Raw genomic sequence first — 25,120 nt, forward strand, 5'->3', positions numbered from 1 at the left:
AGTGGCTCCATGACTGGCATCCCAATCACTACCTTCAACATTCATTCCTTCCACTAGTGTATCATGCATACAAAATTCACCGTTGTAATTTACAAAAGCTTCTTCAATAAGACTGCCTAAACATGCAACCTTTACAACCTAGAACAAGGTCAGCAGGACATTGTTAAATTACCTCTCCATGTCACAGAACAAGCTGGTTTGGAAATATATTGCTGTTCTTTCCTTGCCATTTAGTAAATACCCTAGAACTCTCTACTTAAGAGCACTATGGGTATAGCTTTACCAGAAAGACTGTCATACTTCACGATAAAGACTCACCATCACCACCTCAAGGGTAGTGACAGTTGCGGAACAAATGTTGACCCTGCTAGCAATTCCCAATTCTTGTAAATGAAAAAGCAATCAAAAACTTTATAAAATAAATTAAAATATTATTAATAAACAGTATGACTATTGTGCAGAGATTGTAGGAGCTTGTCTATTCAGGGGATGAGAGTGCGAGAGGATAACTCTTGGCTAAAAAGGAAGCAGGATGATGACTACTGATCATAGAGCATGCAGGCAAGTAATGATTAGTCAGAAAGACTGAAAAATGGTTGTTTGTCAGAGAATCTGTGACAAGTTGGCTACTGGTCAGAGAGACTGCATAAGATTGACTATTAGTCAGCCAGAATGCAGGAGAATCTCAAATTTGTTATAGAGACTGCAATGAAATGAATGCTGGTTACACAGACTACAAGAAAATGGTATGACAACTTGACAGCTTAGTTTGAGTTTAGTCAATATTGAAATACAGTTTACAAGCATTTTCAGAATCTCTGGCAGGGGTCCACTTTTCACAAGCCAATAAAACCAAGAACACTGGAATCTGATATTAGTGAAGAAAGCTTGGTGTCTTAATTATCTTGAATTGGCAAATAGGTTTTTGTATTAAGAAATACAATGATTTGGGCATTGTCACTTCATTATAAGAATGCCTTAACAAAAAGTGTTGAGTCAATAACTCTTCCAACCCTGTTCTCAAGCCGCATCAAAAAGTGAACAGAACCAATCAAAGCACTTTACCTGAATCCCTCAGGTGCCGGAATGATGAGATGAGGATTTGGTGGGTCGCTATGGCATCGAGGTACTTTGATAGGACGAGGACTATTTCTATGAATTCCTGAAAATGCATATTGAAGTTAATGCAAGGTCACATATACTGGAGTGACAATAATATTATCAATAATAACTCTTAAATAAACATGAGAAAACTTGCAAACACGAACCAATACTGCTGCGAAATTAATTAATACAATTAGCTCGAGTACAAAGCATGATGACAACAAATGAGGGGAGTTCTTTCACATGCTGCATACTATAGTTGATACAAAAGGATGTAACGCATATAAATATACTCAAAAAAATTAAACAGCAAGTTATAATCTGAAACTCACTGCCTGAAAGAGTGGTGGAAGCAGAGTCAACAGCAACTTTCAAAGTGGAATTCCATGAATACAAGAAATGGAATAATTTGTTGGGCCATAGAAAGAGTAAAACTAACTGGAAAAATTCTTCAAAGAGTCAAAAAGACAAGTTTTCTTTTTAAGTTTAGTGATGACATAAATCCGACTTCAATCTGTTTAGTTACAGCTTATTTGGTGATTTACGTTAGCAACAAGTTAGCTGAATTTTTATCATGGTGTTTAATGTGATTATAAATTTTGTTTTAAAGATTGTTTCAATATTAAAAAGTGTATTAATATTTTTCAAATATTATTTTGCATTTATTTATATAAAAGTTGAACCTCAAGAGAATCAGGGGGCAGAGGCGAATGTAGAAGCTATTACAATGGAAGAGGTGCTGGGGAAGCTGAAAAGGTCTGAAGGGGGAATAAATTATCCAAACAAGATGGACTACACACCAGTGTTCTAAAGGAGACAGCTGAGCAGATTGTGGAGACATTGGTGGTGATCTTTAAAGAATCACTAGAGTCAGGGAGGGTCCCAGAGGACTGGAAAATGGCAAATGTAACACCCCTGTTTAAGGGAGGGAGGCAGAAGAAAGGAAATTATAGGCCGGTTAACCTGACCTCAAGTTACTGGTAACTTTTTAGGTTGATTATTGAGGAGATTGTAGAGTACTCGCAAGTGCATGGTAAAATAAGGCTGAGTCAACATGGCTTCATCAAGGGGAGGTCATGCCTGACAAATCTGTTAGAATGCTTTGAGTAGAACATGAGCAAGTTAGACAAAGGAGAGCCAGTGACGTGATCTATTTGGATGTCCGAAAGGCATTTGACAAGGTGCCACACAGGAGGGGCAAGGTATGGCATGGGTAAAAGGATTGGCTGAGCGGCAGAAGGCAGAGGAGGGTAAAGGGGATCTTATTCAGGATGAGAGCTGGTGACTAGTGGAGTTCCATAGAGGTCAGTGCTAGGACGATAACTATTTACCTTACACATTAACAATCTAGACGAAGGAACTGAGAGCATGGTGTCATCTGCAAACATAGTAACAAAGATAAGTGGAGGGACAAGTAGTGTTGAGGAAGCCAGGAAGCTGCAGAAGGACTTGGACAGGCTAGGAGATGGGCAAAAAGGCAGCAGATGGAATACAAAGTGGGCAAATGAGGTTATACACTTGTGTATTTGAAATCCTGTGAGCTTTTTTGAGCCCTGCATCTAAAAAGGAGGATGTGCTGGTATTGGAGGAGATTTACAAGAATGATCCTGGGGTTGAAAGACTTGTCATATAAGGAATGGTTGAGGACTCTGGGTCTGAACTTGAAGAAGTTTAGAAGGGTGACAGAGGATCTGATTAAAACTTACGGAATACTGAGAGGCCTGGATACAGTGAATGTGGAGATGTTGTTTCCACTATTAGGAGACTAGGACCTGAGTCATAGTCTCAGAAGAAGGGACAACCCTTTAGAATTGAGACAAGGAGGAATTTCTTCAGCCAGAGGGTAGTGAATCTGTCGAACTCATTGACACAGAGGGCTGTGTCACACATATTTAAGACCGGGATAGATATTTTCTTGATTAGTAAGGGGATCAAGGATTATAGGAAGAAGGCAAGAGAATGGGGCTGAAAAGCAGATCAGCCTTGATTGAATAGCAGAGCAGATTTACTGGGCCAAATGGTCTAATTTTGCACCTATACGAAAAGGACATAGTCAAGATTTCCAAGAGAAATAAAAAGACCTAAAATCACAGATACCGAATTATTTAGTTTTTATTTTTAAAAAAAATTGAATGGCTTGGCATCTTTTCAGATATGCTAGCTGAATTGTCAATTTCAAATAGTAGTAGTTCATCTGAATATGAAAAAAAAACTTGCTGACATACAATATCAACAAGGTAAAGCAGTAGCTGTATGACCAACACCATCTTATTGCCAAAACACATTATTTTAACATAACAAGCCGCACACTGAACTTACATAAAGTCCAGTCAAGTTTATGGGGACATCCAGATAGCAAGACAGCATGTTCAAGAACAATGGTACGAGATCTCTGACAGCCAGTAATTTTTTTAAAACAGATTCTAACTCAAAAGTACAAAATGACAGAGTTTGCCAACTCAACAACAATATTTCAGTGTATTATGAAAAATAAGACATTTTGTTGAAGCTTTTATTCTTGCACTCGTCAGGACAATTTGTTAACATAATTTCAGAGGAAAATATCCAACATTTGTACTGCAAGAAAGGAAAGTACAACTAGTTGGCAAGTACACAGGTAGACAGGATGGTGAAGGTCGTGTTTGGACACTTGCCTTCATCAGTCAAAGCATTAAGAACAGGAGTTGGGGTGTCATGTTACAGCTGTACAAGACATTGGTAAGGCCACATTTGAATGTTATTAAACTGGAAAGATTGCAAAAAAGATTTACAGGGATGTTACGAAGACTGGAAGGTTTGATTTATAAAGGAGGGGCTGGACAGGCTTGGACCTTTTTACCCCTGGAGTGTAGGAGATTGACAGATGACCTTGTGGAGCTTTATAATATCATGAGGAGCATAGATAAGATAAATTGTCAAGGTCTTTGTTCCAGGGTACGGGAGTCCAAAACTAGTGGGCACAGGTTTAAGCTGAGAGGAGAAAGATTTAAAAGGGACCAGAGGGGGAACTTTATCATACAGAGGGTGATGCGTATATGGAACAAGTTGCCAGAGGAAGTGGTAGAGGTGGGTACAATTACAATATTTAAAAGACACGTGGACAAGTACAAGGATAGGAAAGTTTGAGGAATATGGGCCAAAAAGAGGCTGATGGGACTAGTTCAGTTTAGGAAACCCAGTTGGCATGTACAAGTTGGGCCAAAGAGTTTGTTTCCATGCTACATGACACTAAGTGCACTGTAACTGTTACAGATATTGCCATGGACAATGCACTAGCTCATGATATTTGACAGTTAATTGCCAAGATTGGGCAGCACAGTAGCAGTGATTAGCAACGCTGCCTCACAATGCCAGGGACCTGGGTTCAGTTTCAACCTCTGGGGACTGTGTGGAGTTTGCACTTTCTCCCCATATCTGTAGGGGTTTCCTCCAGGTGCTCCAGTTTCCTCCCACAGTCCAAAGGTGTGCAGGTCAGGTGGACTGGCCATACTGAATTGCCAATAATGCCCAGGGATGTGCAGGCTAGGTGGATTAGCGATGGGAAATGCACAGTTACAGTGTTAGGGTAGAGGGTCAGGGTGGGATACTCTTTAGAGGGTCGAAGTAGACCTGACAGGCCTGTTTCCACACTGTAGTGATTCTATGACGCTTTGTCTAAATCTGAAAGCAGATAGTTGTTTAAAGGAGTGGGAGTAGAAAAGGTAGAATTGGGCATTCTTAGCATAGAATGGCAATATTTCAAAATATGAGCTAAAAATGCAATAAATACCCAACAGGTAAGACATCTGTGGACAGTGAAACAGATACAATAGCTATCGCTTTAAAACTATACATTTCTTTCTTGCTCTTCTCAGATGCCACATGATCTAAGTTTATAAAGCATGTTTGATTTATATTTCAGATTTCCAGCATCTTCAGTATTTTGCTTCAAACTAAAAATAAACAGACATAAAACATAGTTGTTACCAGCTGTATTAATTACACAACACAGACCACAGAACACAAACCTGTCACAGGGCTATGAGGCTTTCCTATCACATGACCGATACACTCATTCATTAGAGACTGCAAACTCTGTAAAAAATCAAAAAAAGGTACATCTCAATACTAGAGATCGAACAATAGTGGAGAATTCAGTCAGTTTACTCGTCCAAGATTCAAGCAATAGAAAATACCATTTGTAACCAAATGACATACTGTAAAAATCAGACTGTATACCACAAAAAAAAAGATTTTACTGCACTGCTTCTCAATAAGTAAAAATCTACATCAATATGGAACATACTGTATTATAGCAAAGTGAACCTCCCAGATCAGTAACTGTTTATAATGAAAAATAAAGAAGGCAATTATAAACATTATCTGACTCCAGCATCTGCAGTTCTTCCTATCTCTCTATTATAAGCATTTCCTTCACTTTCACACGTTTTAAAAATAAAAGACAAATGAGAATGTAGTGTTACATTTTAATTCATGAGCAGGATTGCAATTTCCATCTTTGAGCTGAGACTCAGTTTGACCCTTCAGGTTTGTGTAAAAAAAAGGGCAGTGCAGTATTTTGAACAGGAACAGAAATAAATAGGCCTAAAAAATATTCTTAATTTATTGTTATTTCAGGGATCTTGCTGTGTGCAAATTGGCTGCTATATTTCCTACATTACGACTAGATTTTGAATGTACTTAATTGAATATAAAGCTCTTCGATGCAATTGGAATGCAACACCATACAACTTGATCCTATCCAGTTTACTAACAAAACACTTGAAACACAACTACCAGGTAACATACTGTATGGACCATAAAAGGTGGGTATAATTATTTACAAGTCAAAGAAGCCAATTTACCAGAAAGTCATCTTCAGGAAGAGCTGAAATAAATCCTGGTTCAATTGCTTGAAGGAAATCAAAGCCTTGAGTTGCCCATCTGCGAACAGATCATAACATTAGGAGGACAATACTGATATGGAAGAAGATACTCAAAAATACAAGTTCATAAGAGTATTTCTAACCTGGGTCTTGTTCCCCTTCCACTTTCACATTTTGTGAGCACATAAGTCATCCATTTCCTAGCAAAGTTTATAAATTTGTCTCCCATTTTCTGCCTGAATTCTCCAGACATTAGGCGCACAACTTCTTTGTGATACTGAAAAGACAGAAGTTATTCTAAAATATTTGTAGATACAAGTACATTGAGATCTTAAACTTCAACTGCAAAATATCATATTTCTTTCGTAAAGGAAACTGAAGAATAAAGCAATCCCCAAGGAAAAAAACGCTGCTCATTAAGTAAATGTTTTTCAAGATCTAAGAGTTACACTGGAAACTGTCCTTTCTATGGGAAGAGGGGTCCCTGGACCCGAATCATCAGCTCTGCTTTCTCTCCTTGCATGCTACCAGACCTGCTGAGATTTCATCAGCAATTGCTGCTTATGTTTCTGATTTCCGGCATCTGCAGCCATTTGGTTTTTGTGATCATATGCAACTGAAGGGAATGGGCAAAAATGAGAAAGATCAAAAAGAAGAGGCTGTGCTTCTGGAACTGCCTTCCACTGGACCACATGTGGTTTGGTGATTTGGCAAATTCTATACAAAGGGCTTTAAACTGGACCTTTTTTTGTGGCCCTGGATGGAATTTGAGGAGGAGGAGAAGATGGGTTCACATGATGGGACATCTGCACAGTTGAAGATCATAAGAAATAGGAACAGGGGTAGGTCATTCAAGCCTGCTCCACTGTTTAAATAGGTTCATTGTTGTTCTGACATTCTTCACATATTCTCACCTGCATTTCCCTGTAATGCTCGATTCCCTTACTGATTAAGAATTTATCCAAGTCGGCCTTAAATATACATAAGGGCTCTGTGCGCAGCTTTCTGCGGCAAGCAGTACCAAAGACTCTCAACCCTCAGAGGGATTGAGTTTCGGAGCCATGAGGTCATGTTGCAGCTGTACAAAACTCCGGTGCGGTCACACTTGGAGTATTGCGTACAGTTCTGGTCACCGCATTATAGGAAGGATGTGGAAGCATTGGAAAGGGTGCAGAGGAGATTTCCCCGATCTGCCAATGTGGTATACTGCATCCGCTGTACCCGGTGTGGCTTCCTCTACATCGGGGAAACCAAGCAGAGGCTCGGGGTCTGCTTTGCAGAACACCTACGCTCGGTTTGCAATAAACAACTGCACCTCCCAGTCGCGAACCATTTCAACTCCCCCTCCCATTCCTCAGACGACATGTCCATCCTGGGCCTCCTGCAGTGCCACAATGATGCCACCCGAAGGTTGCAGGAACAGCAACTCATATTCCGCTTGGGAACCCTGCAGCCCAATGGTATCAATGTGGATTTCACAAGCTTCAAAATCTCCCCTCCCCCTACCGCATCCCAAAACCAGTCCAGCTCGTCCCCGCCTCCCTAACCTGTTCTTCCTCCCACCTATCCCCTCCTCCTACCTCAAGCCGCACCTCCATCTCCTACCAACTAACCTCATCCCGCCCCCTTGACCTGTCCGTCCTCCCTGGACTGACCTATCCCCTTCCTAACTCCCCACCTACACTCACCTTTACTGGCCCCATCCCCGCCTCTTCGACCTGTTTGTTTCCTCTCCACCTATCCTCTCCTCTATCCATCTTCTATCCGCCTCCCACTCTCTCCCTATTTATTTCAGAACCCCCTTCCCCTCCCCCTTTTCTGATAAAGGGTCTAGGCCCAAAACGTCAGCCTTTCTGCTCCTATGATGCTGCTTGCCCTGCTGTGTTCATCCAGCCCTGCACCTGTCTCCTTTACTTTTATGTCCTCTTCTGTGGGATCTTATCAAAAGCCTTCTGTAAGTCCAAGTAAACCAATTCATTGGATCCCTCTCATGAACTCTGCTAGTTACATCCTCAAAAAAATTCCAGTAGGTTTGTCAAGCATTATTACCCTTTTGTAAACCCATGCTAACTTGGCTTAATCCTGTCACTGCTTTCTAAGTACTCTGCTGTTCATTTTTTTTTTTTTTAAAAACAATAGATTCTAACATTTTCCCGCTACTAACCAGGCTAACTAGTCTATAACTTTTTTTTTCCTACTTTTTTTAAAAATAGTGGGGTTACATTAACTACCCTTCAATCCACAGAAACTGTTCCAGAATCTATTGGTCTGCCATCTCTTTGTTCCTGTTATAACTTCCTCATTTTGACTGCAGTTGTCTTCACTAATCTTTTTCTAATCTCTTAGAGAGTTATCAAACTTTGGAATTCTCTTCCCTACAAAGCAGTGAATGCTGAGACACTGCAACTCAATTTATTTAAAGGCCAAATTTGACCTTTTTTTTAAAAAATCAACAATGGAGTCACAGGCTATCTTGGAAGAAAATGGTGTTAAGGCTACAGTCAGATCAGTGAAGATATAAATGAAAGATACAGCAGGCTCGAGGGCTTTCATGGACTACTCCTCCTACTTCTGACAATTTGAGAAAGTCAAATTCAAATATGTTAATGTGAGCTTAGGAACTGTGGGGACCAAACAGATTTGATGTCCATGTACATAAATCACCAAAAGTTACTGCACAGCGACAAAAGATAATCTAAAAAGGTCAAACTAATATTGTTCTATAAAAAGGTCTGGTTTAGTACAGAAAGGAAATGATAAATCAGTTTTATAGAGACTTAGTCCGGTTCCACCTGGAATACTACGTTCAGCTTTGGGCACCATACTCAAAGTATATACTGACTTTGGAGGGATACGCACCATTTTCACCTAAAAGAGATGATCACTTAAAAAGGACAAACAGTATAAATTTGATTATATTTTCAAAAGTTTAGAAGGTTGATAGGTAATCCAATGAAAAGCTTCTCTTTATGTTATGATAACAGGATAGACACAGTGAAACTACATTCTCAAGGTGGGGGAATAAACTTAAAATTGTAACTAGGCCATTCAGAAGTGAAATCAGGAGGCATAGTTTCTTCAAAAAAGTAATGGAAATCTCGAATTTGCTCCTTAAAGGCCAGAAATCCTGTCAATTTCAATTATCAAGACTGAGATTGATAAATTGTCATATTAAAGCATCATTAGATATCAAACAAAGGCATATAAAGTAGAACTGCGCACAGCTTCAGCTGAATGACAGAACAGGTGCAGGTACTGAATGATCTCCTGTAGCTATAGGTGAATTGCTTTTGACGATCACAGTGGATTCCCTTGACCCGAGACTGCAACTTCTAGCAGCTAGTTAGATGGAACAACTCAGATATTAAGTAACATTAATTTAGAATCCCTATGTTGGTTAGGGGTAGTAGGGAATGCGACAGACACATTGGGAAAATAAAGTGTAGCCAATGACTACTTAATAAATGAATATTCAAAATGAAAAGAAAATGTGTTCTTTGGAATGGAGAATATTTAATTGGACAAAAAAAACCTATCACTATTTTCTTTACATTTTACTAGCTCACTATCAGCAAATAGGGGTATTCTGAACAACATGAACAGCAGCTTACAAAAAAAAAAGTGAAGTTATGAAAACAACCTTGAGTGTCCATGCTATAGAGGACTTAATCACTGATTTGAGGTTTACAGGTTCAAGGTTGTAACTCGGATCTGCCTAACATTAGCAATTAAGATATGTTGTAACAAAATTTCAGACAAAAATGCAGTATTCCAATACATCTATTATCACTCATTGATGAAATTAAGCCAGAGCCAAGGATAATTAAACAATATTGACGGTAACAGCTGAAGAATGTGGAATGTGGTGGGGTAACGGCACCCTGTAATCCCAGATAAGGCACTGTTGATTGGTAAGTAATTTTTTAAAACAAAACCCGATGTCACAAACAGCATTATTTCTAAAAACCTTCAGTTTAGATTATAGTTCATAGAAACTACTGATTGCTTTATACAACAGATACAAATAAAATCCGGAGCATTACCTCAAAACCAAAGTTATAACTTTGGATCATAGTTTCCCTGTAGTACTGCTGTAAAGTTGCACGTTCAGATTCATCCATTTCCGCTTCAAACTCAGAACTAAACATCTGGTCAATCCTATCAATTGCATTACTAATCTTATTGCACAGCAATAATGCTTCTTGCTGAAATGTAAATTGAAAATCATTAAAAAAACAACCCAATCACCATGGCAAAAATTTAAGACTTTTGTTAGGTTAACAGTATTACTCAAATTCAAGGACATTTAAACAAAAAAGGGAACAGTATTTTATTACAAGAGCAGAAATACATACCCTGAACCGTTCCAACCTACTGACCTCCAAATAATAATGGATTATGTAATAAATGTATCAAATTATCGATGTTTATCCTACCTCAATTTGAACTGAATACATAACAGTGAACATTCTAAACTGTTCGAGACGAGCACTCTATGAATCTCTTCAAACCAAAAGCAGCTGAAATTTTACTTCTGCTGGATTAAAGTTTGCCAGGGTTTCCTAAAACTGGGTGTTCTAAAATAGTCTTGCAAAGAACAAGGTTTTAAACAGTTGGCTCCTTTATAAAATTAGCAATGTCATCAAAATGGAGCACAGGTGAAAATAATGCAAAAATAAACTTTCTTGCAATGAATTGTTAAAAGCAACTTCCAATGGAATGACACGTAAAATTAAAATGACATGATCCACTTATAGACAGGTTCTAAATTATGCAATCTGTGCAGTAACTTAAAAAAGGGAAGATCTGCTTTCAAATAAGTGGTTCGCAAGAACACATTCTTGAAGGCTTAGAAAGCGTTTTCCATTGTTCCTTCAAGACTCACAATACAAAGCCATTTGAAAAGCAACAAAACATTAAAAGAAAGAATCCTGATGAACACAAAGAAACAAATTTAGGTATTTCTGAGAACAGCATTAGAAACTTCCCTCATTTCAACAACCTCACGGCTGTGAAAACTTATGGTCTGAAAGTTGTGTGCCAGCCCTAAGGCTATTTTCCCAAACTTTGCTCTGTTTACTACTCTTCTCCCATGGTTTATCTTTCTTCCCCTAGTTATTTCTCATCCTTTGTGCATTCCTAAAAACAATACTCTGTACTATTTATATCAATGGCCAAATATCACTCCACAGTAAAATAGAAGTTCTCAGGTGACTTGCCTCTATGACTTTCTAACTGTCACAAAAGCTGAGAACTCCGGATTTTGGAGAACAGAGCAACTCCATGAAGTGCAGCAAGGAAAAAAAGTGGGCAAAAATTTCATCATTATCTAGGCTTAAAGAGGTAGTGATGGATCATTTGTTTGCTCAATAGTTCTATCTGATTTTGTGCAAGAAAAAAAAATTAGGAACAGCACTGAATGTAGAACCAATCTGCTGCCATGAGTTTTACGGTCCTAGCCATCACTTTGCCAGATGTATGTTCACCAATTTTTGCTCCATATGGTCACACAGCATGTTTGTAAAAAGACCTTTTGATATTTGCTCACTTCAATCATTACAAGGATCGTGCATATTCATGAAGGCAGAATCCTCGCACATTTGCTCATACAAGGTTGATAATCATCTGCTGGGAAAGGAAGGTTCATTAATGTCTTTCAAGGAAGGAAGTCTGCCATCCTCACCCAGACTGGTCCACACGTGACTCCAGATGCACAGCAATATAGTTGACTCAGCTGCCTCTGAAATGGCTTAGCAGGGAACTCAGTTGTATCAATTACTAAGAAATCTTAAAAAAGAAATAAAACCAGACGGACAACCTAGCATTGATCTAGGCACCGGAAACGACCACAGCAAAAACAGCCCTGTCAACCTAGCAAAGTCCTCCTTATCAACATCTGGAGGCTAGTGTCAAAATTGGGAAAACTGTTTCACAGACTAGTCAAGCAAACAGCCTGACACTATGTAAGATATAACTCCATGAGTATGACTACCCCCAGATACCACCATTATCAGCCTTGGATATGTCCTGTCCCACCAGCAGGACTCACCCAAACAAGCCGTTCCAGTTCAGCTGTAACACTGGCATCTACTCAGCAAAGTGAAAAATTGCTCAGGTATGCCTTGTACACAAAAAGCATAACAAATCCATAATGGCCAACTACTTCCCCATGAGTCTACTTTCAATCATTAAGTGATGAAAGATGTCATTAAGTGTCATCAAGCTGCATCTGTTTCACAACAACCTGTTCACTGATGCCCAGTTTGGGATCTGCCAGGGCCACTCAGCTCCTGACCTCATTGCAGCCCAAGTTCAAACATGGACAAAAAAAAAATAGAATTCCAGATATTATATTCAGCACCATTCACAACTTCACAAATACTGAAATAATCCACATTGAAATGCAACAAGTCCTGGTCAATATCCAGGCTTGAACTGAAAAGTGACAAGTAACATTTGTGCCATACAAATGTAGGTTATGACCATTGCATCACCATCTCTTGGCATTCAATGGTGTTACTATCACTGAATCCCTCGCTCACTATCAACACCATGGATCTAGCATTGATCAGAAACTCAACTGGATTCGCCACATAAATACTAGGGTGGATCAGAGGCTAGGAATACTACAGCAAGTAACTGACCTCCAGACTCCCCACAGTCTTTTCACCATCTACAAGACAAGTCAGGAGGTGATGGAATTCTCCCCACTTGCCTAACACCATATCCACAAGCATTCACTCCTTCCACCACTGACACTCAGCAGCAGCAGTGTGTACTATCTGCAAGCTGCACTGCAGAAATTTACCAAACATCCTTAAATAGCATCTTACAAACCCACTTCCATCCAGAAGGACAAAGACAGCAGTTAAATGGAAACATGATCACTCATCATCCTGACTTGGACATGTATCGTTGTTCCCTCACTGTCACTGGGTCAAAATCCTGCAAATCCCTCATTAATGGCATTGTGGGGCTACCACAGCACATGGACAGCAACAGTTGAAGGCAGCAGTTCACCATCACCTTCTCAAGCGCAACCAGGGATGGGTAATAAATGCTGGACAGCCAGAGATGCCCATGTCCCACAAGTGAATAATCCTTGTAAGGTATTCTAGGGAACTATGCTTACAAAATTAGATTTAGGATTTGGTTTGATCTCATATTACAATGGATTTTGTTTTATCCCTTTTTTTTTTATAAATGTTCGTAAGATTTGTGTTAAAGCAAGAAATAATGCAATTATTAAGTTGCTCATTCCCATAATGGTTTAGGTTTTAATGCATAGTAGTTAACAGTAGTCTTACTTCTGCTGAGGTGCAGGATGTAGGTTGCAGGATGAGAGATTCATATCTACCGTTTTATAGCCCCACTAGAAACAAGATAGCCAAGTCAGTCTTGAAATAGGAAGCGAGATAACAGGATAGACAGTAAACAAATGTTTAAAAAATTCAAAACTGTTCTGAAGAACAGTCACCAGACTTGAAATGTTAACTGTTTTCCCTTCTCAGATGCTGCCAGATCTACTGAGTCTCTCCAATGAGTGAATGAGTGAGTGCCCGAGTGCATGTAAGAATTCTTTGTTCAGATGTAACACAATTAACGCGCCACAATATGATGGAGACATGACTTGGGAGAATATTAGCTTAAATAACTGTAAAATGATAACCACAAACGCTCCTTTTCAATACAATCTCAGCATGATGGTCAATTCAGAGATGATTTTTGTATCATGAGATCACCTATTCCTAACAAAAGTTCTAAAGCATGGGAATACAGATAAATGTGAACAAGGCAGAATATACCTTCAGCTGCTCCAAAGCTTTGGCTATGACAGGCTGGCTGGATGTTTGCTCACGGTGCAGTGAGATTAGATTTTGTATGGATTGTTGAAACGTTTTACGTTGATTCACAAGATGGGAAGACTGCATGACGACCAACAGTAAATTATTAATCTGAGGACAGTGAAAATAAAAAAAAAATTAATTTTGCAGATTAATTCATGGCAATTTATCTAAATTCAGAACACTAATAAAATGTAATTTAACATATCTTAACAGAATACTCTAATTTGATTAAGCAACATAATCAAGCCACTTGAACCTTTAATTTTAAATAGAAGCATTAACTTATTAAATAAATCTTACAACGATATTTTAAACTTCGTACCAACTACCATAATATCTCCATAATCAAGATTAGACTTTAAAATTCACGGTAACTTCCTGGAATTTTGTACAATTTGGTAGCATTAGTATTTCAAAATCTTGATCTCACATACTTAAACTGTAGAATAACAATGGTACTGATATTTACAGTATAGCTCTGCAAACTTCAATAATAAATTGGATCTCCTGCTCGGTTCATAAAACCACTGCCCAGTGCCAAAGTGTTCCATCAAAACTATCCACCAAAGCCCCACTCTCTAAAATTGCTGCCCTCTATCACACCATACTTCTACTCCAACATTACTGTGCTCCATCAATATAATCTTTCAAAGGCTCAATCATTTTTATTGCGCTTAAACACCAATTTTGCTTCATTCCCTAATATTACAGTATCCACTAATACTGTATCAATGCTCCAACGGCAAAACAGATATTGCACTTAGTAAAAAATGTTTATAATTAATTAGCCATTCACGAAGTAAACCAGAACTTATTTTTTTTAAGCCCCACATCCTGTCAGTTGTGCCCATTGACACAAAACCACAAAGTGTAAAGTGACTTTTTTTTTTAAATAAACAAACCACTAATGAATTTTACTGTCCAAGTAAAGAATCAAAAATTATATATTTTGGGTAATTTATTTATGAGAGAAAGTCCCCTTCCACTACACATGCTCTAGAACATTAATCTGGTCTGATCATTATTCAAGATATATATATCAGAGTAGGATATCAGGCATCGTTTACCCTGTGATATTACTAAACAAGTCAACATTGCGACCAACTGAACCACAGTCAGTCTCACTTCTTGAGTCAGGAGATCATGGGTTCAAGCCCTCCGTCAGCACAAGAATCAAAGCTGACACTGCAGTGCCACTTACCAGATGAGACATTGATTAGAAGCCCTGCCAAGATGGTGTAGAAAGACTTCATTGACATTATTTCAAAAGCGTGGCAGTGGTATAGTGGTGGGTTCACTGGAGATATAGATTCAAATCACACCATGGCAAATGGTGACAGCAAAGTCTAACATTGCAACCATTACAATTGTAGTAAAAAAATCCATCTGGTTCACTAATATCCTATGGAGAAGGAAATCTTCTGTTCTTACCTACAGGCAACACCAGACCTACAGAGATGTGGTTGACTCTTAATTGCCCTCTGACAAGGCATAACAAGCCAATCAGCTCAAAGGTAATCACAGATAGGCAACAAAAGTCAGCTTGCTGACAACATCCACATCTCATACGAGAATATGAAAAAAAAAATCCCCAGTAACCCTCCATTAACATCACAGATAAAAATATTTACTACGACAATGTCATTCGTAGGAGCTAGCTCCTAGGTGTTTTATTTCATCTGTTCATCAGATGAGGGCATTTATTGCCTATCCAAAATTGCCAAGAGGGTAGTTAAGATCAACCACAATGCTGCGAGTCTCAAGTCACACTTCGGAATGGCAGGTAGGGACGGCAGATTTCCTTCCCTTAATGATGTTAGTGAAACGGCTTTACAACAATCGGATCTCGCTTACTTTAGACAAGATTTTATTAGATTTTAGATTTTTAAATAAAACAAATGCAAATTTCACCATCTACCATAGTGCGATTCGAACCCATGTGTCCCTCAAAACATTAGCCTGGAATTTCTATATTACTAGCCCAGTAACATTACCACTTTGCCACCATCTCCTGATTTACAGACAGGAAGAAACCAATACGCTTTAGTAAATCTCTCACGGTCATGCTCTGATCTGGTTACACTTAGTAGGTTAATCTAATCAGTCTTATTCTCTTGCTCAATCCCCATAGACTAGCCAGTTTATTTCCCTTAAATACCCAAATTCCCTTTGAAATCATTCATTATCTTTGCATTCACTTCCATTGCAGGCAGAAAGATTCAGGGCTTTACCATCCATTTTATTGAGTTCTCCCTCATAATTTTAAAAATTCACTCAACATGTGGGTATCACTGATTGGGCCACCACTTATTAACCATCCCTGACTGCCCTTCAGCTGTATTCGCAAGCTGCCACCCTGAATACTGCAGTCCAGTGCGGGAGTAGAGGCGAAGGGTACAGGTACATCAATCGTGCTGCTGTGAAGAGTGTTCTAAGATATTGACCAGGCAACAGTGAAGGGACTGTAATTTTGCTCAGGTTAGGGCAGTGTGTGGCTTGGAGGGGAATGTGCAGTTTATGATGTTCTCATGGATCTTTCGCAGATGTCTTTCTAAATGGTACAGGTTGCAGGTTTGTAAAGTGACGTCAAAGGAGATTCAGTGATTCACTGTTGCACAGCTTGTAATGATAGTAAACCGCTGACACTGTGCATCAGTGGGCTGCTTTCTGCAAAGATCCTCACTTCTGACATTATGATTGAAAAGGAGATCATTCATAAGGCAGCTGAAGGTGGTTAAAGCTGATGAGAAACTGCTCCAGACATGTTATGGGACCGAACAGCTCCCCATCACTTAATTTCCATCAACTGCACTCGCGCTAGGCATTCTTAACGCCATACACAGTCAAGTGCTGTCTCAAAGTCAAGGACAGTCACTCTCACTTTACATCTAGAGTTGGACTTTTTTGATCTCGTTTGAACCAAGATTGTGATGAAGTCAAGAGCTGAGCAGCCATGGCAGAACCCAAACTGAGCAATGTGCAGATTCTTGCTGAGCAAGAGGTATCACAGAACTGTCAACAAACCTTTTCATTACTATGCTCATGATCAGGGTGGTTTGTCAGGGAAGCAATTGGCCTGGTTGGATTTGTTTTGCTTTTTAAGCGCAGGACATTCCTGGGCAATTTTCCACATTGGTAGGTACAGAATGTTGTAGCTACACTGAAACAATCTAGGTAGGGACAAAATTATTTATATAGCAAAGTCTTCAACAATATTGCTGAAATGTTGTCAGGGGCCATAGACTTTTGCAGTATCCAGTGCTAGTTTCTTGATTTCATGGAGCAAATCAAATTGGCTGAAGACTGGCATGATAAATACTGGGAACCTGAAGCAAAGACCCAGCTGGATTATGCACTTAGCACTTCTAGCTGAAGGTGACAGTTGCAAATAGAATCAGAGTCACACAGCTTGGTCCAAGTAGTCCACACCAACCATCTTCCTCAACTAAACTAATCCCAGTTGCCTGTGTTTGGCCCATATCCCTCCAAACATTTTCTATTCATGTACTCATCCAAATGTCTTTTAAATCTCGTAACTGTACCTGGATCCACTACTTCCTCTGGTAGTTCATTCCACACACAGACCACACTGTAAAAAAAGTTGCCCATGTCCTACTTAAGACTTTCTCCTCTGACCTTAACAATATGCCCCCTAATTTTGAACTCCCCCACCTTAGGGAAAAGATCCTTGCTATTCACCCTTTCTATATCCCTCATGGTTTTATAAAACTCCGTAAGGTCACCCCTCAACTTCCTATGCTCGATTGAAAAAACTCCCAGCTTATTTTTATAACTCAAGCCCTCCATTCCCAGCAAAATCCTAGTAAAGCTTTAGTGAACTCTCTCCAGTTTAATCATATCCTTCCTATAGTAGAGCAACCAGAACTAAACACAGTACTCCAGAATAGGCCTCACCAATGTCAAGGCTTTAGTCCTATCTTTTGCACAGATGTGCTGGGCCTCCTCGCTTTCGAGGATGGGAATATTTGATGTGTTACATCAGTTCCACAACCTCCAGTTTTCTAGCACTAGCCACTTCCTCTTCACCATGGAATCCCTCTACATACCCATTCCCCATCAGAATGGTTTGAAGGCTCTCCACTTCTTCCACGAAGAGAGGTCTGTTCAGTCTCCATCCACCATCATCCTCCTTCGCCTGGCTGAGCTCATCCGCACTTTGAACAACTTCTCTTTTAACTCATCTTCTCCAGTCAAAGGTGTCACTATGGATCAGCTTGGGTCCCAACATCAGCCTCTTTGTGGGGTTCACAGAACTACTTGGGCCATCATCCACAACTGTTTCTCCAATACAATGATGATGCCATGGAGTCATACAGAACAGAAGAGACCCTTTGGCCCATAAAGTCTGTGCATAAAGTCTTAATTAATCTCAACTTTCCGGCACTTGGCCTATAGCCTAGTATATAATGATATTTCAAGCGATCATATGTGTATTTTTTAAAAAGGTTGTGAGGTTTCCTGCCTTTATTTCCCTTCCAGGCAGTGCACTCAGATCCCCACCACCCTCTGGGATACTGATGCTGCGTCCTACTCTCATCCAGAATTGAAAAAATTCATCAGTTTTTCTTCCAATTTCTATATTTTCTGTTACCTTCATCTAGTCCATCTCTCATTCTTCACTGACTTCACAGTTTCCATTTCTGGGGATAGGCTGTCCACCTATATCCATTAAAAGCCCAGACTTCCACAGAAACCTCAACCACACTGCTTCACATCCTGTTACTTAAAAGGATTCCATTTCATTCTATTCTCCGAGTTTCTCCATTGCAAGTCTTCCGATGATGCCAATTTCCATTGGGGTGACTTGACATGACCTCTTTTTTTCCTCAAGCGAAGATTCCAGCCCCAATGTGTCCGAATCATCTCCCTCAATTATATGTTAGTTATTTAATCATCAATCACCAGGATTGCAGAGTTTAGGTCTGATTCATTTATTGTGGAATGCTTAGCTCTATCTATTACATGCTCTCTGATATACAAGTGATTCTGCATGCTAGCTTTACCAGATTGACACCCTGTTTATAGGTAGATGGGGCTTGCTCTTGGTATATTATACATACTCTACTAAAGCAGGATTGATATTCAAGTGTAGTGATAATGATAATGATAGAGTGAGGGGTATGCAGGGTCACAAGTTGTGGTTGAGTACAATTTTGCTGATGATCTACAAAACCTTACACATGCCTAGATTTTAAGATATTGGATTGAAAGGGAACCTAGCCCATTTAGCCCAGTGGTAGTGTTACATAACATGACTGAGGGTATCCTCAATGTGAAAGACAGGCCTTTGTCTCCACTTGAACTGTACAGTGGTTAATCCTACCAATACAGTCTTGGAGAACTGCATCTATGATAGGTGGATTGGTGAGACTAACGGTGCTGATGAGCCATTTGGTGATGGTCACTGAAGGCTCCCATCCAGGGTATATTCTGAGCAGGTCTGGTTGTCAGTAAAACAAGACATACCCAAGCATTGAGAGGGGGTGATAATGTACTCGAGCCTTTACGACAGAGGAGGAGGCCATTCAGCTCATCTCGCTTACATTGAGAACAAAGATCTGACTACACAAATCCAATTTTAGCGCTTTTAACCCATATGCAAGTGAATATCTACACACCGCTCATCAGTTGTGAGATTGGTGAACTGCAAACAACTGTTTCAGGCTGTGAATTTCAGACTCCCGCAACTCAGTGGGAAAAAAATTCAATTCTCCTCTTAGCCTTCTAGCCTCGTCAACTGCGTTACCTCATTTCTCTGGGTTGAAATCCATTAAAAGGCTTAATCATACCCCCTACTTTGGAGTCTAAATCATTAAATGTACACTACAAACATCAAGGAGCCCAACATTGAGCCCTATGGAAGTCCAATTGAAACAATCACAAACATCACTCTATCACCTGCTGTTTCCTGCCTCTCAGCCAATTTTGGATCCAACAATACACTTTACCTTGCATTCCATGGGCTCTTACTTACTGGACCAGTCTGCCATGAGGGATCTTATCAAAAGCCTTGCTAAAGTCCATGTAGACCACATTAAATGTCTGGGACATTTCTGTAAAGTATGATTCAATGACTTTCACTATGTCAGGTCGTTGCTTGACTAGCTTGTGGAACAGTTTATGCAAATTTGGCATCAACCTCTCAACAGTGTTAAAGACAACTTGCAGGGTTAATGGGATTGGGTTTGAGATTGTCATTTCCAGTGCCCAGTACAATGCTAGGTAGTCTGTCTGGTTTCAGTTCTTTTCTTTTTAAAAGGACTTGGACTCTGATACAACTGAAAAGCTTACTCGGCCAGAGTTTTTCAGAATTAAAACACAGTGCTACAGGGCTAGAGTCGCAAGAACATAAATGAACCAGAGATAGTAGGAACTGCAGATGCTGGAGAATCCGAGACAACAAGGTGCAGGGCTGGATGAACACAGCAGGCCAAGCAGCATCATAGGAGCAGAGAGGCTGACGTTTCGGGCCTAGACCCTTCATCAGAAAAGGGGGAGGGGAAGGGGGTTCTGAAATAAATAGGGAGAGGGATAGAGGAGAGGATAGGTGGAGAGGAAACAAACAGGTCGAAGAGGCGGGGATGGAGCCAGTAAAGGTGAGTGTAGGTGGGGAGTTAGGAAGGGGATAGGTCAGTCCAGGGAGGACGGACAGGTCAAGGGGGCGGGATGAGGTTGGTCGGTAGGAGATGGAAGTGCGGCTTGAGGTGGGAGGAGGGGATAGGTGGGAGGAAGAACAGGTTAGGGAGGCGGGGACGAGGTGGACTGGTTTTGGGATGCGGTAGGGGGAGGGGAGATTTTGAAACTTGTGAAATCCACATTGATACCATTGGGCTGCAGGGCTCCCAAGCGGAATACGAGTTGCTGTTCCTGCAACCTTCGGGTGGCATCGTTGTGGCACTGCAGGAGGCCCAGGATGGACATGTCATCTGAGGAATGGGAGGGGGAGTTGAAATGAACCAGATTTGTTTTAGTGGCAATGGTCATCATTAAGATTATCTTTTACTTCCAGATTTAATAACTGAATTAAAATTGTACCATTATGAGTCAGAATGGACCTCTGGATTACTAACCCCGTGGCATCATCACCACACCATCTGCCTTCCCTTGGCTAAAACCTTAAATTAATACATCCCTCATCCTTTTATCATTAACAGGAACAATATTGCTTCGCTTGCAACATATGAACTTATCACAATCTCATAAACTTCTATCAAACTTCACCTGAATCATCTTTGCTCCAAGGAGAACCCCAACTTCAACCAAACCTTGAAACCAAGATCCCTCATCCTTGGAAGAATTCTGTTCAGTCTCCTCTGCACCCTCTCAAGGACCCATATGTGCATCCTAATGTACACTGATCTGAACTAAACACCCTACTCTAGTTGTGATCTAACCAGATCATTTTACAGATTCAATATAGCATATGCTTTTGTAATCGATATGCCCATTAACGGAATCTAAGAACCCACTGCCTTGGGCTAATCATTCTCCAAATATGTTCTGCTGCCTTCAGAGATCTATCAAAGACTCTCAGGTCTTGCTCTCCAGCTACAGTTCTTAGACACACCTTATTTAGTCTATATGACCTCTCCCTATTTCCTCTGCCAAAATCCACTGACCCACACCAACATGGCTCAAGTACTATTTGATAGGAGTTTTCCCACTGTGCTAGCCTAATGCTCTCCCGCATTCATCTGGTATCATTCACACTGTTAGCCACAGTTCTAAGTTGGGATCAGAAAATTCTGAATCTTCAAATTGGATTTCAGAATCCAAACAATAATTACCAGTGGGAAACACCAATACCTAACATCTTCCAGTCTGAAAATTAATTATTTATCCTGACTCACTGCTTTCTCTGTTTAAGTTGATTTTTAATCCAAGCTGACATTGACCCTTCTACTTCATGAGCTTAAATTTTGTTGACCAGCCTTTTGTGTATTTCAATGTATTACCATTTAGAAATTTACATTTTAATGTAGAGATAAAATGGATTTGCAGTTTCGGTTCTGTGACGGTAACTTTTTTTTGAATGTGGTTAGACAGTCTTTATAACAGTGAACTAACTATATAATTCCCAAGAAAGCACATACTCAAGTTAAATGCCTCAGATATTTGTGGAATTAACTGACAGAAGTGTTTACAGGGTTGATTTTTTATGACATATGGGAAAAATAGTAGGTTTTAATAGTATGATTTCAGTTCAGAATAGTCAATTCAGAAGAACAGTTTCATCCTAGGTTTGTGAAGTCTCCAAGCTGCGAAAACTTATATAGAAGTTTTCAAGCTGTCAGAACTCAAAAAGAGGGGTTCGGCTATCAAACTGAATAAGTCTCTAGGTTATTAAAACTAGAAAGAGTCACTTAAGAAAGAAATTAAACAAGACAGAAATGACACTTCACAGGAATGTGCATCTGCAAAGGATATTGCTTGGAAGTGTTGAGAAGATCTTCTTTTTCAAACACTACAAAGTCAACGCTAATTAATACCATTGCCTGGTCTCCACTTCTTCTGAACACATCCACTCTTCACCGCTTTTAATCCAAATCTTGTATTGCCATTACATCATACCCTATACAGTTGTTTGCAGGTCACCAACCTGTTCATCATAATTTGTACATTTACGTATGTTTTATATATATTTTACATACATTTTATACTTTTCTTCACATCCCTCAGCACTTTTCAGACTGTTCCTACCTAAAGGAGGAATTATTTTTCCCTCTCTACTCAAGACTCAGTCTTTCATGCAACTTAATGTTCAATTTTACCTCTGAGGTTCTGACCTTTCCAACCAATTAACTTAAAAAAGCTATATCAGTGCACCACACCGAGCATATTGGTCCGATTTTTCCATTCCTTTTGATTAGGTGGCTTGTGCTTCAGAACTAGTCCCAACATCCCAAGAATGTGAAGTCTGCTCTCCTGCATCATACCTCAAACAACCCATTGACCCTCCCGACCTTCATACAGTGGGAGTGATCCAGAGATTAGCACTCTTGCATTATCCAAGCCTGCCGGCTTGCTCATTTAAATAGCTCCAATGCTACTGGCCTGTTTATATGCTCACTTCAGTCCATTCATATGAGCTGTTTCAAGTGCTTTTTGGAGAAGGGATGGGCAACAGAAAAGGGACAGACCTCAGGGAGAATTTGGCTAAGGAGGAGGATGTGCCAAGGAACAAAATAAGGATAGGAGCACTGAAGGGCAGAATGTGCACTGGAGGTGTGAAGAAATAAACAGAAGGAAGGAACTGAAGGGAAAAGAAATAAGAATTAAAACAGACAAAAAGAGAGATACAATTTAGGTACCACGCTTTATGAAATTGAGTCTAATTAAATCCAAACTCCGTGCCTTCAATTTAAATTGAATCTTTCCCCCTGCCCTTTCCACTTCTCTCCTTCCAGTGGGCTTCAGCATTCCTCTCCCAATGTTTATACCTCTATTCCCTACCATTTACTATTTGCTCTCCTCTATCTCTAACACAATATGCTAGAAATTCCCTATGCACATCAGATGATTACTCAGTACTGTCCTCCCTTTTCTTCCACACCTTCCAATGAATCAGAATCTAGCTTCCCTCCCCATAGTAAATAAACCACGTGTTCCCAATCTCCAGAACACCCTCAGAACGTCAGTTCTTCCCACACTACACTTTATAATCTAGTTCCTCTCCAAAACAGCCGCCCTCACCAAGCCCATCCCTTCCTCTACCATCACAGTTTCCACATTCCAATGCTCTCTAATCAGTTTCAGTAGTTTCTAAATAGCTAAATTTATCTACATTTGCCTTAAATTGAAAAATACCATCCATAGTAGCAACTAATCACCGCACTTCAAACTCCAGATCACCCATAAAAAAAAAATCAGAAATTTGCTAGCGTTAACTAAGTTCACAAACTTGAATTCTGCCCTCACTACTGTTTAGCTTATCACCTCTTTTCAGTTTCTTGCTGTTTAATGCTCTTAGGAAGCACCGCTACATGTTTTATGACCTTGAAGGCATAAAAGCTGATAATGTTTTAACTAACTGCACCCTGCTATTTAGATCCATTTTATAGTCTATTGTTTAAATAATGTGGCACATTTTTTAGGAGATTGCTTTGAAATGAATTGCAAACTTTTTAAAACTAGAGATGCATACTTAATTTTAAGTCACATACCTCCATGCTTCTCAATGTATCCATAGTTTCTACCTGTGGCAGTACTTTGATTGACTGGCCGCTCCACAATTTCCAGTTATCTACCTGTTCTCTAACTTTACAGTCACCTTTGATGAGAAGCAAGCAAGCTTCATCAACAGATTCATCAGATTCTTTTGAGCAGTCCTTGCCAGCTGTTGCACTGAGCAGCTGGAGTATCTGAGATTTTCGTTCTGCAAGCTCGAACGAAACAAAAATATTCAGGTCCTCCAGACCAGGGATTTGAACCTGAAAGGAAAAGAATGGCAAAGAAGTTACACTCTTATCAGCCACTTGAGTCAGAGACGTTCAGCAAAGAAACGGACCCTTCGGTCCAACTTGTCCATGCCGACCAGATATCCTAAATTAATCTAATCCCATTTGCCAACATTTGGCCCATATCCCTCTAAACCCTTCCTATTCATGTACCCACCAAGATGCCTTTTAAATGTTGTCATTGTACCATCCTCCACCACTTCCTCTGGCAGCTCATTCCATACATGCACCATCCTCTGCATGAAAAAGTGGCCCCTTAGGTTCCTTTTAAAACTTTACCCTCTCATCTTAAACCTAGGCTGCTCAATCTACCCATATCCCTTATGACGTATCAACATATTATGATCAAATATATCCCCTATACAAAACTGTATTCATCTAGGACCCAGCATTATTTGGTCATTCAAAATAACATTATAACCACTGGTCACATAACCATAATTAGTCAATAAGATCTTTATGATCTTTATGGGAGGCACAGTGGCTCAACAGTGAGCACTGCTGCCTCTCCGTGCCAGGGACCCGGGGTTAATTTCACTCTCTGGCGACTGTCTGCATGCAGTTTGCACATTCTCCCCATGTCTGCATGGGTTTCCTCTGGTTGCTCTGGTTTCCTCCCATAGTCCAAAGATATGCAGGTTGGGTGGACTGGCCATACAAAACTGCCCAGTGTTCAGGGATGTACAGGCCAGGTGGATTAGCCATGGGAAATGGCAGGGTAACAGGGATAGGGTAGGAAGGTGGATCTGGGTGGGATGCTCTTCGGAAAGGTGGTGTGGATTCAATGGGCCGAATGGCCTGCTTTCGGACTGTAGGGGTTATATAA

General features: G+C 40.0%; 1 protein-coding gene across 1 annotated transcript in view; it reads right to left on the minus strand.

The window, feature by feature from the left end:
• map3k4 (mitogen-activated protein kinase kinase kinase 4) overlaps window positions 1–25,120 on the minus strand; it is a 174,450-nt gene that overhangs the window by 42,862 nt on the left and 106,468 nt on the right. Inside the window, exons 10-16 of the mRNA XM_048600947.1 lie at window positions 24,001–24,267; window positions 13,775–13,924; window positions 10,013–10,174; window positions 6,113–6,246; window positions 5,949–6,027; window positions 5,112–5,178; window positions 1,066–1,162 (exon numbers count right to left, since the gene is read on the minus strand). Coding sequence (XP_048456904.1) covers window positions 1,066–1,162; window positions 5,112–5,178; window positions 5,949–6,027; window positions 6,113–6,246; window positions 10,013–10,174; window positions 13,775–13,924; window positions 24,001–24,267 — 956 coding nt within the window. The remainder of the gene's footprint in view (window positions 1–1,065; window positions 1,163–5,111; window positions 5,179–5,948; window positions 6,028–6,112; window positions 6,247–10,012; window positions 10,175–13,774; window positions 13,925–24,000; window positions 24,268–25,120) is intronic.

The sequence above is a fragment of the Rhincodon typus genome, chromosome 9 (assembly GCF_021869965.1).
Source record: "Rhincodon typus isolate 14 chromosome 9, sRhiTyp1.1, whole genome shotgun sequence".
NCBI classification, from domain to species: domain Eukaryota; kingdom Metazoa; phylum Chordata; class Chondrichthyes; order Orectolobiformes; family Rhincodontidae; genus Rhincodon; species Rhincodon typus.